This window comes from Hoplias malabaricus, chromosome Y (genome assembly GCF_029633855.1).
Source record: "Hoplias malabaricus isolate fHopMal1 chromosome Y, fHopMal1.hap1, whole genome shotgun sequence".
Lineage (NCBI taxonomy): Eukaryota > Metazoa > Chordata > Actinopteri > Characiformes > Erythrinidae > Hoplias > Hoplias malabaricus.
Genome location: NC_089820.1, coordinates 10,548,902 through 10,562,529, shown reverse-complemented (window position 1 = coordinate 10,562,529; position 13,628 = coordinate 10,548,902). Strand labels below are relative to the sequence as shown.

Below are 13,628 nucleotides of genomic sequence, written 5' to 3'. Positions count from 1 at the left end.
TCCCCCCTCATTTTCTCATCAGAGCAAATCATAGAGAAAGATGAAGGACCCTACTACAATCATTTGGGATCAGGCCCCACTGTGGCTTCAATTAGAGAACTAATGGAAAGCAGGTGAGAAACTCAAATCTAGTTCCTTTAACATTCATGCACTTTCTATTGTCCCTATTTGTTTTGACCATTTTCTTTATGGGGAATAAACTGTAGTTGTGTGTGACTATTATACAGAAGGTTAACCAACCACAGTAAGTACAGATGATGTGTCAGGTATTGAATATTCCACTGTGACCCTGGATAAGCAGTTCCAGACAATGAATGAAGGAATAATATAGAAAATTTAACTACTGGATACTGAGAAAATAATCTCATTTTTTGTGGATGTTTATTCACTACATATTTTGAACACAGCTGTCCTTCACATTGTGTGAAAATTTAATGATGAATGTACCAAAAAAAATGCTCCAAAATGACTTCTCCTGTAAAGTTACTATTTCGGAGATGCGTGTTTTTCTTTGGACAGAGGTGACATATAAGACAGATTAATGTACTCACAATATTCCGTTGTTCAGAAAAGTTATCTGTTTAAATATAATAAATGACTAATGAGGTAAGTGTAAAAGAATGATGCAGTGAAAATCCCATTTCAGTCAAAACCAAATTTTCTCTTCACCTTGATTTGCATCTAGAGCTGATTCTGAATTTTTGAGCCAGGCATCAACACTAGTGATAGCTCATTAGATTTCCATGCACTTTTATAAAGGTTATTTTGCATGTAAGCTAACACCTCACCAGTCTAGACCATATTGCCAACCTCATTAATACAATTAAAAACAAAATCAAGAAGCAGTATGAACATCTGAAAGACAATCTGTTGTTTTGATTTTTAATCCCATGAAGTTTAGTAAGCATCGTTTTGCTATACACTGCACTTACATTGATGAATTATTTAAATGTAATTAGGCTAGCACAAACTTCCCCCAACACGAGAAGTAACCCAACACTTCTTTTTGATCTCCCGCTAATGCCAAAGCCACAGGAACACCCTAAAATATGAAAACTTACTGTCCGTTTCTGTTGTGTTGGCTAAAAGGCCGAGCCTTTTCCATGTGTTTGTTTTTAAAAAAGATAATCATCTTGCAAAAAATGTAAAGTATGGTTTTCCTGGGACTGAAATGTTCTGTCGCGTTCAACTTACTATTTCACAAACACAAATGTGGTATGGCACTTACAGAATCTTCATTTTTGTTCCACTGAAGTACTCCACTTAACTTCAGTGAGTCATGAGAAATAATTGATAAAAAATTCTAATGCTGTGACTTGAAAGGGCAGAGGAAGGATACAGCAACATTCACGGCTGTGCAGACTTCACCCCTGTGTGTGTTCTGGTGAGGGATATAGTGAAGTCGTATCTGGAGGATCCTGGCACCAGACACTTGCACAGCTGTGGATAAGCATCTCTCTTCTCCTCTACTGTTTACTCTACTTCTTTTCTCCTCCTTCCTACTCTTCCTCTCACTTTTTGGCCTCCTCTTTCGTCTCTGTGATCCAATCCCTGACTCACACTGCAAGAGGAGCAAAGAGGAAATTATCTCCATCTGATTCACACTGGAGAGAGGGAGAATGGAGGAAACAAAGGGAAAAAAGTAGCTGAGTAATGGAGAGTAAGAGAGAGTGAGAAAGACTGCAATCTTTTTACTGTGTGCAGCCACAGCTTCAGATGAGTGTTCCTGTGGGTGTTTTGATTAGAGGTTGCTCTATCAGGTGAATATTTGAGCATAAAACTCTGGATTGCAGATTAAGTTGTAAAAAAAAAAAAAAAAAAGAATCTGATCAAACAAATCTGTGCTGAAATAGCACACACTCAGATTGTGTGATGTGATATCGTTAGCTGTGTAATTTTTCTTGTTGGTCGTTTGATTAATATAAGAATTATAGCTTACTTTTTGTTTAATTTTTTGTTTTGTAAAATTTGTAGACACCCTTCATGATCAAACCAGATTTAACTTTAAGAAGCATCCATTTTGGACACAGGTTGATTTTTATAATAATCCTTCGAAGAGCAAAATATTTAATGTTATTCTATAAGAGCACAGAAGCTTAAGGTCATCATGCCTGGTCTCAAAACTGAGTTGTGGAGCAGTTGAACTGTTTTCTAGATTGAACTTCTTTAGTCAGTAGTTTTAGGATGATTTGGCGTGACATTTATGATTCAGATCTAGTCATCCAACATCAATAACTGACTACATTAATGCATCTGGTTGCTAAATGATATCAGATGCTTACCGCAGAATACAGAATACAGTGTAAAGTGCAAGGTGTCATGAAATTCTAGTATCATCAGCCCTTTCTCAGGGAGCTTGCACACACTTTCTGAGCACCTCCATTCCGGCAGAACCCCTCCACTCTCCCGCTCTTTTCGGCTTGATTGGGGGAGAGTGATTAACCACAATGTGGATGAGTTTCTAAAGCTTCCATACACAGCTGAGTCATCGCAGCTCAACAGGCCAGTGGGGTCGGCGGAGGGGGGACACATCCCTTTGTTTGTGTTTTCCAGAGTGACGTAGGAACTAAAACTTTCTGAATCTAAGCCTCATCCTAATATGACCTTTGGCCCTTGCAGGGCCACCCCATGGAGTGCGGTGCGTCTCCGCTGGAGTGTGTGATTGTAGCTGAATGGGGGGTTTAGCATGGGGTTTTTTAACCTCCATGGTTCACAGTCTCTGGGCTCTGACCACTGACAGCAGTGACCAATAAGGAGGTCATTTGATGAGAAAGGTCAGGGGTTAGCTATTTAGATACACGCGTTTAATGTCTGAACAATATGTAAATAGAATTCTTTAATAAAACTTGTTTTAGAAAATACCTGAACTTAACAAATAGATTGTTCTCCTTTGTTGCAGTAACAGCCTCTATTAGTTTTTCTCTCCCAGTTTATTCATGGCCAAATCCACCTGTCCCTCTATCACATGATTTTCCTAAGCTTGTGGGATGAAGACTAGCACATGCTTCCACTGAGTTTCTTTTCAAACTTCCATCAAACAATGTTATTAAACACTGAACGTACTTGGGGGATATTCCTTATTAGCTAAAACAAGGCTGCATTGGACAGAATTAAATCTCCCGATGACAGACCCAACACTAAGAGTTGTGCCACTCAGGAGTCCGTTGGAATATTTAACTAAGGACTGATTGTATCCGGTCATGAGAGCTTTAGTGAGGTCTGGTGCTGATGATAAATTGAGTGATAAGTTCTAGATCAACACGCCCCTCAAGCTCATCCAAAAAGCAAAGAATGCAATGCCACTGCTCCACAGCGCAAAGCTGCCATCAGTGACTTAAGACTCATGTGCAGCTGCTCCGGGGAGTCCTAATTCAGTTAATGGTCTTCTATGGAGATTATACAAGCTGTGCAATGTGTGAATACCCTGGGTGCACCCAGTTTTAACAGGAGATTTGAACATTGCTCAGGACCAGAGAGCTACATAAAACAACAGGTGTGTGTGTGTGTGTGTGTGTGTGTGTGTGTGTGTGTATTAGTAGCACACAATTTGAATCTAATAAAAGTTTCAGCTACAGTTTTTTTTGGCTGATGACTGTGCCACTGGTAATTTGTTGAGATTAATTGTTTGAATAGCTGCTGCTCTGACCCCATCACAAAGCTCTTGATGTGAAAGCTCTGGGCATGTTCCAGTCCGCTAATTCCCTCCCTGCTGAACATTTTTGGTGTAAACGGTTTTGTGTGTTTTTCATTGCAGATTTGGAGAGAAAGGGGACGCCATCCGTATAGAAAAGGTTGTGTACACAGGGAGGGAAGGCAAGAGTTCACAAGGATGTCCCATTGCGAAATGGGTGAGTATGAAGCATCCCATGAAAGGACACAAGATGAACAAAATTCCCGTTGTTACCCACATTGTCAGTGTATATCAACTACACTTAAATTAATAGGTTCACTGAGCTGTCGGATATAGTTTTCCTTCCTGTAGTGAGCTAACCAACTAATATCCTTAGAGGGCACATTTAGTTCTGTAATAGAGCTGTTATGCTAATGTCACTAACAAGTAATGGAAGTCTGTATTACCTGTATTATATGCCATATCCATCATGGGTAACTATGCACACACAGGTTGACATTCTTGACAGAGATTATGAAACCAAATATGCTCTAGGGCACCTTTGCATGAACCAAAGGGCACAACGCGATGCATGGGCTAGGAGTGTCTAAAGCACCCTGCCATAAAACTGGGTCTTCTATGAAGTGATGGAGATCCATCCAGAACCTTTAGGATGAGTTGGAGTGGTGATTGTTGTCCCGTATGAATCATTCAAAAACAGTGCATAATTTCAGCAGTCAGATCCTGAGAGCAATGTTCATGTATCTAGTGTAAAGCTTTCCTAGAAGAATAGAATCTGTCACTAAAGCACCTAAAGCAGGTGGCACATGCTATTATTAGTAGTAGATTTTTGGATGAGCAGTTGACAAATAACTTTGGCCCTGCTGTGTAGAGTGCCTTTGCCAGCAATGTGATCCAGACAGTGTTAATTATAATCTTGTAATCAATGTTGCCACTTGCTGCTGATGACCCAGATATTTATAATATTAAACCCTTATTATCCAGTAGCCTGCAAGTCTGAGCTGTAAGATTTGCCACAGCGCCCTCCACGGGTCAACACTAGACATTGCCATTATGTATTTTGACCTGCTAGTTACTCATATCTAGAAATGCGTTAATGGAGGACAAGCTGCAATCTCTCTGCCTATAAAATTTTAAAAGTGTTTCACAGCCAAATTTTGCAAGAGATCAAGGTCAGACACTGACTCTGAAAGAAGGAAATCATCTATTCAAGTGTGTGTTACGCTCACAGCACTATTTAAAACTGGAAATAGCCAAAGTTGTTAACTGTAGGCATATTGGATTAGGATTGTATAGATATATGGGCTAAACATGAAGGAACCGGTACAATGTGTATTTTCATGTACCCGTTGTGTGTTTGTGAGAAGGGAGATGGCAATGACCCATTCAGTGAGAGGCAACCTGTTATCATTAGCCAGAGGCTATAAAGCAGCAGGGGGCCACACTGCCTCTTAGCACACACTCGCACTCTCACAGTTAATGGGTTTATGGTTGAAAGCATATGTGCTGATGGTAGATAATCCTTACTGCTCCAGTAGAAACATTTCCCTGCACATACATAGAGCATCTTTGGATCATTCTTTTCTTTGTTCATTCTGTGTTTGTGTCCATAGGGAAATTGCATATTTACCTTTTGCTTGCAATTCTGACTTACTGTAATAACAATGATTTTGAGACAATAATGAAAATGAATTGTTTTAGACTGATAAAGACTGTAGTGATACTGCGGGAGACGGGAAGAGCGCTGTGTTGTTTTCTCAGTCTTTGCATAGTAGGATTTCAGTGTGTCACTCATTTATATTGAGTCACGGACAGGTCAGGTAGACAATGTTTTGGGATGTAGTGAGTATTATTGATTAATCTGTACTCTCTTCTTCTCTCACTCACTCTGTCTGCAGGTGATCAGGCGCAGTAGCGAGAGAGAGAAGCTGTTGTGTTTGGTGCGGCACCGTGCAGGACACCACTGTGCTAATGCCGTCATCATCATCCTCATCATGGCCTGGGATGGTGTCCCGCGATCCGTGGGGGACAAACTCTACCAAGAGGTCTCCGATACTATCACCAAATATGGAAACCCCACCAGCCGCCGCTGTGGCCTCAACGAGGAGTAAGTACCAAACTACTTGCTGCAAAATCCTAATAATAATTAACTCCAAGGAAAACCAAGAAAGGAAATCTTTTGTAAAGAAACTCAGTAACTCCACAGCTGCAGAATTGAGAGTTTTCCCAGTTCTGACACACCTGCTTCTGCTGTTGAAAGCCTGACTTAAACCTAAGCTGATAACCTAAGATGTGGTAATCATTAAACTGTGCTATAGCTTGACTTGGAGCTCCCTCTGTCCAATGTGCATATAGGTGATGTAACTACATATCTTTAGCTAAAATTATTTTCCCCCATCACAATCACAATCCAACCAAGCCCTGAGGGTGAAGGGCAATGCATCGTTTCTCTGAAGCCTACCACCACTGCTTTTCAGCGTGTTGCTAGCAGCATGTCCTTGTATCTAACAGACACTCACACTGGCTAATATTCAGTGCCTATTCTGTTAACTTACCAAAAAGATAGCTTATCACTGGCTTGCATTATGCCACCCACCCAGAGAATAAGGTCAGTTATGCTGTATTGGACACCTGGTCGCAGATGGTTGAGGCAATAGTCAGGGTTAAACTTGCAGACCTTTACACAGATTTGCCATTCAGGAGCCTTTAGTTTTATTTGCTAAAGCTAGAGTAATAAACTGATACATTTGTGAGCATTTTTGTGTATCTTTACTTCTTAGTTTCTAAGTGGTGCTTACCAGACAATATCAATATCAGCAGTGCCGAGAATAATGTTGGGATTACACTAACAGGGGTGGGTTAGTTTAGCTACCTCATAATGTGCTCATATATTTAACCTGGGGTCATGCTCTCACATCTCTCTCACCCTGAGTTGTGGTGATAAGCCTAACAAATCTAAATCAGTTCATGGACACTGAGTGAAGATTGTAAGTTTAGGGAAACCACTGAACTGGCAGCTCTGGTTTTAAAATGGACTGGGTTTGTATAATTATATCGTGTTTGTTTTCTTCACAGTCGTACGTGTGCATGCCAGGGGAAAGACCCAGAGAAAAATGGTGCTTCCTTCTCTTTCGGGTGTTCCTGGAGCATGTACTTTAATGGCTGTAAATACGCCCGCAGCAAGAACCCCCGCAAGTTCAGACTGCAGGGAGATCACCCCAAAGAGGTCAGTGACTTCAGCAAGAATCGCACCTTAATTACAAATTATAAAGTTGCATTTATCTTTAAGTAAAATTACAAACATTGTTGTGCAGTGTATCTTGCATGATCTGAAGTATTCAGGGGTCACTATAAAGCCAAAGTTTGTAGACCCTTAATCCAATATTTGGCAGGTATTATTAGGTACCCTGGTTCTCTTTGCTGCAATAACAGACTCTGCCTTTCTGTGAATGCTTTTTGTTATATTTTGCAACATTGCTGTGAGGATTTGGCAGCAGTCAACCACAAGAGTATTAGTGAAATTGCTTCTTGATTTTGGATGATTAGTTCTGAGTCACTCAAGCTCAGAGGTATTGGATGGTGCTCTTTAACGCCAGATAACACAATTCCACTGTTCTGCAGCTCAGTGATGGAGATTTCTAAACCTCTCTAGCCAACACTTGGCACAGGGCATGGTGACATTAAACCCCTTTCACACATTTCCCTTCTGTGAGAACATGCCTGATACAGAAAATCTCCTGCTATGCATTACATGTGTGATAGGACCATTCCAGGACATGTACGGACCTGATAAGCTGTTAAGAGTTTCCCCTGTGTTCATATATGAAAAGTGCTTGAGAGTGTCTCATTTAATATTATGCTTTTCTGCAGAGATTATGCAGAGCCACGGTTAAATCTGTGTTCACAGTGGGTGAAATATAAAGTAGCAGAATTCACTAATTATAAGGCGTGCCTACGAACCTTTGGACATATAATTTATATAATTAACACACTCGTTGCTTGTACATGCCAATCTTAAATATATTTGTCAACTTTTAAATGTTGCCAATGCTACAACAAAATTCTGTATCCAAAAAGCAATCTTATACATTTCCTTTTGATGAGTTTTTCACCTGATCACCACTATTTTTGGTTTTATATCCCAAATATGTTAATGGAATTTTTCTGATGCAGGAGGAGCTTCTCAGGGATAACTTCCAGGACCTGGCCACCAGGGTGGCACCTGTGTATAAAAAGCTGGCCCCCAAGGCATACAGCAACCAAGTAAGCCACAATTTACACTTATCTCAGATGTAGCCAATCAGCCAATACGTTTGCTACGTTAGTTTGGCTTTGGAAGTATGAGACTACTGTATTTAACAATTAATGGCTAATGTATTTCACCAATAATTACTTTGCGTTTGGGTTTTCAACACAAGTTGACTTGCTTATGTGGTTTTGGACATTATACAACATACCATTATTTGTAAAAATGGACAAAGTTTCCTTGCTTAGCTAAAATATGTTGTACCAGCCATCAAGTTTGCCTTCATTTTTACTTTTTTTCCGTTGTTATATATTTAGGGGCATTTAATTGTGTATATTTGTGACTGTTTTCCTAGCCATTGCTTTAACTGAAAAATGGAAGATTTATTCAACCCTCCCATAATCTAGTGTACAATAGTTTGGTAGGAAAATTGTACGCGTAATCTGCGATCCAGAAATTATGCACTGCTGTTAAAAATGATACCATAGAGGAAATCTAGATACGCCACAGCAGCACAGTGTGTTGTATCCTGAAGGCTATTTTGCGGGTGGTTAGGCAGGCCACCCTGGTAGCTTAAAGAGAAAATGAGCACAGAGACAAGTGGCTGAAATTCAGAAAATACCACACGTGTAGTTTATTGATGAATGCTGTAATCGAAAGAGCCATGAGGATTCGTTTCAAGTCATACTGAATCTAACCTCTAATATGAGATGTAACATTTTATTTGATAAACATGTTGAAAATATAAGGTTGTTATGAAGAATACGATAAGTGAAGTAGTTCTGATCTAGGTTTGTGTTTGTTTACCCCCCCCAACAGTGTGCACATGAAGATGTGGCAACGGACTGCAGGCTGGGTCTGAAAGAAGGAAGGCCCTTTTCAGGCATCACTGCATGTATGGACTTCTGTGCCCATGCTCACAAAGACCAGCATAACCTCCACAACGGCTGCACTGTGGTATGTATGATGTGTATGTGTGCATGTGAAAAAGTGGGCAAATGCCTACATGTATACAATATATACCTTGTATATATATCGTATATACCTTGCATATATATTATACAAGGTATTAGTTCAGAATAAAGCTGCCCACAGATTGTAAGGGTTTAACACAGCTACCACGTAAACCTATTAAATCCTGTCCTCTTGTTTTCAGGTTTGCACTCTTACAAAAGAGGACAATCGGCAGATCGGGGTTATCCCAGACGACGAGCAGCTTCATGTGCTTCCGCTTTATAAGGTTTCCCCAGTGGACGAGTTTGGCAGCGAGGAGAATCAGCGCCTCAAAATTAAGACAGGCGCCATCCAGGTACTCAACAGCTTCCGTCGAGAGGTCCGCAAACTCCCGGAACCTGCCAAGTCCTGCCGGCAGCGGCGTTTAGAGGCCAAGAAGGCTGCATCAGAGAAGAAGAACAAGAAGCAGCAGCTAGCAGAGACACCAGAGAAGATGATCAAGAAGGAAATACAGCTTGCAGTTTCCCCACACCCACAGCAAGGCAATAAAGGTAGGAATGCACTGCACAAACAAGCATGTGGAATAATAGGGAATAGTAACGACTTTCTTAGGAAGTTCCATCTGAGTAAATCTTAAAAACCAGTGAAGTAATGAAGATAGTTATTACACTTCGATCCACAGTCCAAAACACCTATTAGCAGGAGGATTAGCCTTGTGCAATTGTCCCCTGATGTGAGTGAATTGTGATGAACTGCCACTCTGTCCAGTGTGTGTTCCTGTTTTGAGCAAAATGATTCTGGGTAAGATGAAGTTACTGAAGATTAATAGATGGTTAATGGGAGATACAAGACATTGTTCTGTTAAGATGCATATTTTTCCATAAATTAGTTTAAATAAATCTGTGAGCGCATCATGATAAATATAAGCCGTGAAAGTTTTAAATCATTTGTTGATTGTTAGGTGTCTTTTGTTTTTTCACTTGTGCTTCTTTGTTCAGTATTCCTTCAAATCTTCTTCTACCTGTTTGTTAATGTTTTTATACTCATTTTACTATTCTCCATCTCCTTTCAGCAATTCCAAAACAAGAGGTGAAGCCCACCATCAAAAAAGAGCTGGTTGGCCGCTTTCAGGCTATGAACGGAGACTTGGATGGCTACTCAGCCCTTGGGAATGGCAAGATGTGTCCTGATCCCTACGGGATGAACGGTGCCTACTCCTTCCCTGGTCCCTATGCAAGAGGTGGCCTGCCTTGTGGTGCCCAACCGTCTGCACCCAGCCCTGTTAATGGCTTCCATCCAAAACTTCAAGGCATGCCATACAATTATTACAACTACCCCCCCAATGCACTTTTGCCCCCTGAGGTCTTGGGCTGTGAGGGTCGTAATGGCACTTGGCCCAAAGCAGAACAGAAACCTGACGTCCAGGGTCTCCAGGCCAGGCTGGCACAAGCATACTTTAACCGACCCGATCAACAGCGACAAGTGGCAGAACTGGCCAACTCTGGGTATCTGAGCCAGTCTGAGCTTTCCCAGAGTCCAGCTCCCCCTAATCGTGCCCCGTCTGCGCCTCCAGAGCAACACCGTGTCACACCAGTCATCAAGCAGGAGCCTATGGAGATGTCACTGTATGAAAACCGGACGGAAGGGCAAGTCCGCAGTTGCCCCACCACACCTAGTGTCACACCTCAACCTAATGCCTGGCCTGGGCACAAGCCCAACGGCAGCTTGGCTTCCAAAGGCTGGGATGGAAATCTCAGACCAGGTCTGGCTCATTCACCCTTCACTCCAGACAAGCAAATGCTCCACCAGCAGCACCGTGCCCAGCCTCAGCATCCTCAGTATGCCCATCCACAGCAGCAGTGGTCCTACCCTGGCACCCCAGTGGCCTCTCCTGCTCCTTCTCACTCTCCAGCCTTGAAAGCAGGCCCATCTCCAGCTCCGTCCCCACATAACTGGGATAGCCCTGCGCCCAGCCCTCAGCCCAAGTCTTGGGGTCCTATAGGGTCTGCAGGCTATGGTCCTGGGGCACTTAGACAAGGTACCCCAGTGGGAGCATTCCCAGACAAGATGCTTTCCCAAGCAGTAGAGAGTCGAGGCTCAACACCCTTGGGGCTCCAGGAGAAGGCCTGGAAGTCTGGTGGAGCTTCAGCAGCAGGAAGCACTCCATCTCCTGCTCCTGAGGGTCGTCTGTTTCCAGATGCCTTGCAGAAGGTGGACGGGCAAGCTTGCTGGGAGAGTGAGGTGGAAAGCCAGGGAGAACCAGAACATGAGGAGGAGGTGTGGTCAGACAGCGAGCACAACTTCCTAGACCCAAACATCGGAGGAGTAGCGGTGGCTCCAGGTCACTGCTCCATTCTTATCGAATGTGCCCGCCGGGAGCTACATGCCACCACACCCTTGAAGAAGCCAGACCGCAGTCATCCGACCCGTATCTCCCTAGTGTTTTACCAGCACAAGAATTTGAACCAGCCAAGCCATGGCCTGGCGCTGTGGGAAGCCAAGATGAAGCTGCTGGCTGAGCGAGCGAGGCAGAGGCAGCAGGAGGCGGCACTTCTGGGCCTCTCGCAGGAAGAAATCAAGGCCTACACCAAGAAGCGCAAGTGGGCCGACAGCGCCTCAAGTACTTCTTCTGGGCAAACCAAGGACAAACGGGAAGGAGTGGTGACACGGATGGCCCCCACACAGCACACCACCACCACGGCCACTGTGTCACCCTATGCTTTCACGCAGCTCACAGGGCCCTACAGTCGCTTTATGTAAGCTCTTGCAGACTGGTGTCTCCTTGTGGCCAGGAGAGAAGAGGCAAATGAAAAAGGAAGCTCACCCTTTCCTTAAATCCTAAACCTCTCCCAGCTTTTTATCCCCTCTCAGACCCCCAGGAGAGAGGAGAGAAAGAGGGGCACTTTTCTCAAATTTTCTTTTCTTTTTTTACCTCAAGTTTTGGTGGCAGTTTGGGAGTCCCCCAAATGGACACGCTGCCTATGGTGCTCTTGTTCTCTCCAACGTGGGAGGGATTCTATAGTTTACCCTCCCTAAGTGAATTTAATGATTCTAATTATTATTGCTATTATCAATATTATGATTGCTATTGTTACTGTTGACGTTGATATTACAGGTATTGTTATTATATTATGAAGATGACTATTTTTTATTTTAATCGTATTGTTTTTCATCAATGTTGTTTTATTACAATGATTGTTTTGAGGGCTTTTTACCTTTTCTTTTCCTCTCTTGATGATGAGGGACTTCCTTGTCTCTGTCAGTCTTGCTTGTTCGATATGAATGTGAGAACAAGCTAATCATAATTTTTATTTTGATTTTTTTTGGCTTTTGTTGAGTGTTGTATTTTCTTTCTCTTTGCCTTCCTCCCCCATTAACTTCTCCATAGCCTACGGCACCTTCACATAACTGCGAGCCATGCTTGTGTCTATGACCTACGCAAGAAACCCTGGAGGAAGGACAGTGTTCATACGAGGGCTAGCTTCATGCTATAATCACAGAATATGTGACCAAAATAAGCGAGGGAAATTCTGGCCTTTTGGTTTTGTGCCACACTTCCATACAATGGAGGTCTTTCCTGGTCCTTCCAATGGTGCTTTTTTCTGTCTTAGCTGTCTACAATTTTGCCCTTGCCATCATGGTGGCAGATGCTGAACCGAGGTGCTCTTGAAATGGCAGAAATACATCTGGATAAGCAACAAGCTGTCCCAGGTGCGACAACCTCTTTGGATGCGCAAGTTTCATCAACCAGTCGGTGCTGACTTATATTCATACGGTGCAGTATCCATTTCTAACCATGAGGCAGCGCTAAGACAGTTCTCCCAGGTGCTATCGCATTTTGGTCCACCTTTTCAATGCCCTAAAGGTGACCCACAGTGGGTCAGGGCCCTGTGCCCTCCAGCAAGCCTGAGCAGTTCGAGCCTGAACTCAGCTGGTGTTTGAGAATTCTCTGAATGCTCTGCTCTTTTCTGTATTGTTCTGGTCGTTCATAATCACAGGGCTGTGGTCAGCATGCTCTGATTTGAGTTTTTTGTTGTTCCTGCACCATTTTTAGAGTAATTATTTTCAGTTCTTATTGTTGCTGTTCAAATAAAACACACAAAATTTTAACTTGGCGGGGGGAAGAGAAGCATGATTTTAATATTTGTTGATCCACTGTGAAATGTTGAAACAGTGAAAACAACAGCTACTGTATTTTAATTAGGTGCGAAAAACGTGATTTTTTTTGGACAGCAATGATATGTATGATCTAAACTGCTCTGTTTGCCAGATTCCTAAACCAGATTAAGCTAAGGCTTAAGGTTAAGAAGAATTTCAGCAGTCACCACTGTGAGTTACAAATTAGTCTAGGACTTTGCTTAATTTGTAGGAACCTGTTCCTCCAGAAAGGCTATCAGTATGGAATGTGTCCGTAGGAAATGGGAGCCAGACAAGCTGAGAAATCTTGAGCTCCAGTCGAACATGGCTCTAGAACTGTTCAGTGAAGCTTCAGTTACTAGAGAGAGAGAGAGAGTGCGGGAAAAACAGAATATCATAGGAGGTTGGTGCTACTAAAAGTCTTTCCATGCCTCTGAAACTACTCCAGAGCTCTTCTTTGTCTCCTCTTGCCCCAAGAACTGCTCTTCCCCAGGTGCTTCTCTGCATTTCGGCACTGTTCAGCACTTTGTGCATGGTGCATGTCTTTGCGTGTGATTGTGTTACAGTAATATTACTGTGTGCTTGAGCAAACATGAGTGTGTGTGTGTGTGGGTGTGGGTGTCTGTGTGTGTGTGCAGTTCCTGGGGGGAGCAAAGGGCT

The 13,628-nt window shown here is 42.7% G+C and overlaps 1 protein-coding gene across 2 annotated transcripts in view; it reads left to right on the top strand.

Annotated features, from left to right (window-relative positions):
* Nucleotides 1–12,001, top strand: part of LOC136678156 (methylcytosine dioxygenase TET3-like) — a 35,869-nt gene extending 23,868 nt beyond the window's left edge. For both annotated transcript variants that reach the window (XM_066656069.1, XM_066656070.1), the window contains 8 exons: nt 23–113; nt 3,755–3,848; nt 5,530–5,738; nt 6,707–6,857; nt 7,805–7,894; nt 8,697–8,834; nt 9,034–9,382; nt 9,904–12,001. In XM_066656069.1, the coding sequence (XP_066512166.1) occupies nt 23–113; nt 3,755–3,848; nt 5,530–5,738; nt 6,707–6,857; nt 7,805–7,894; nt 8,697–8,834; nt 9,034–9,382; nt 9,904–11,591 (2,810 nt within the window). In that variant the 3' untranslated portion in view covers nt 11,592–12,001. The remainder of the gene's footprint in view (nt 1–22; nt 114–3,754; nt 3,849–5,529; nt 5,739–6,706; nt 6,858–7,804; nt 7,895–8,696; nt 8,835–9,033; nt 9,383–9,903) is intronic.
* The last annotated feature ends 1,627 nt before the right edge of the window (nt 12,002–13,628 follow it).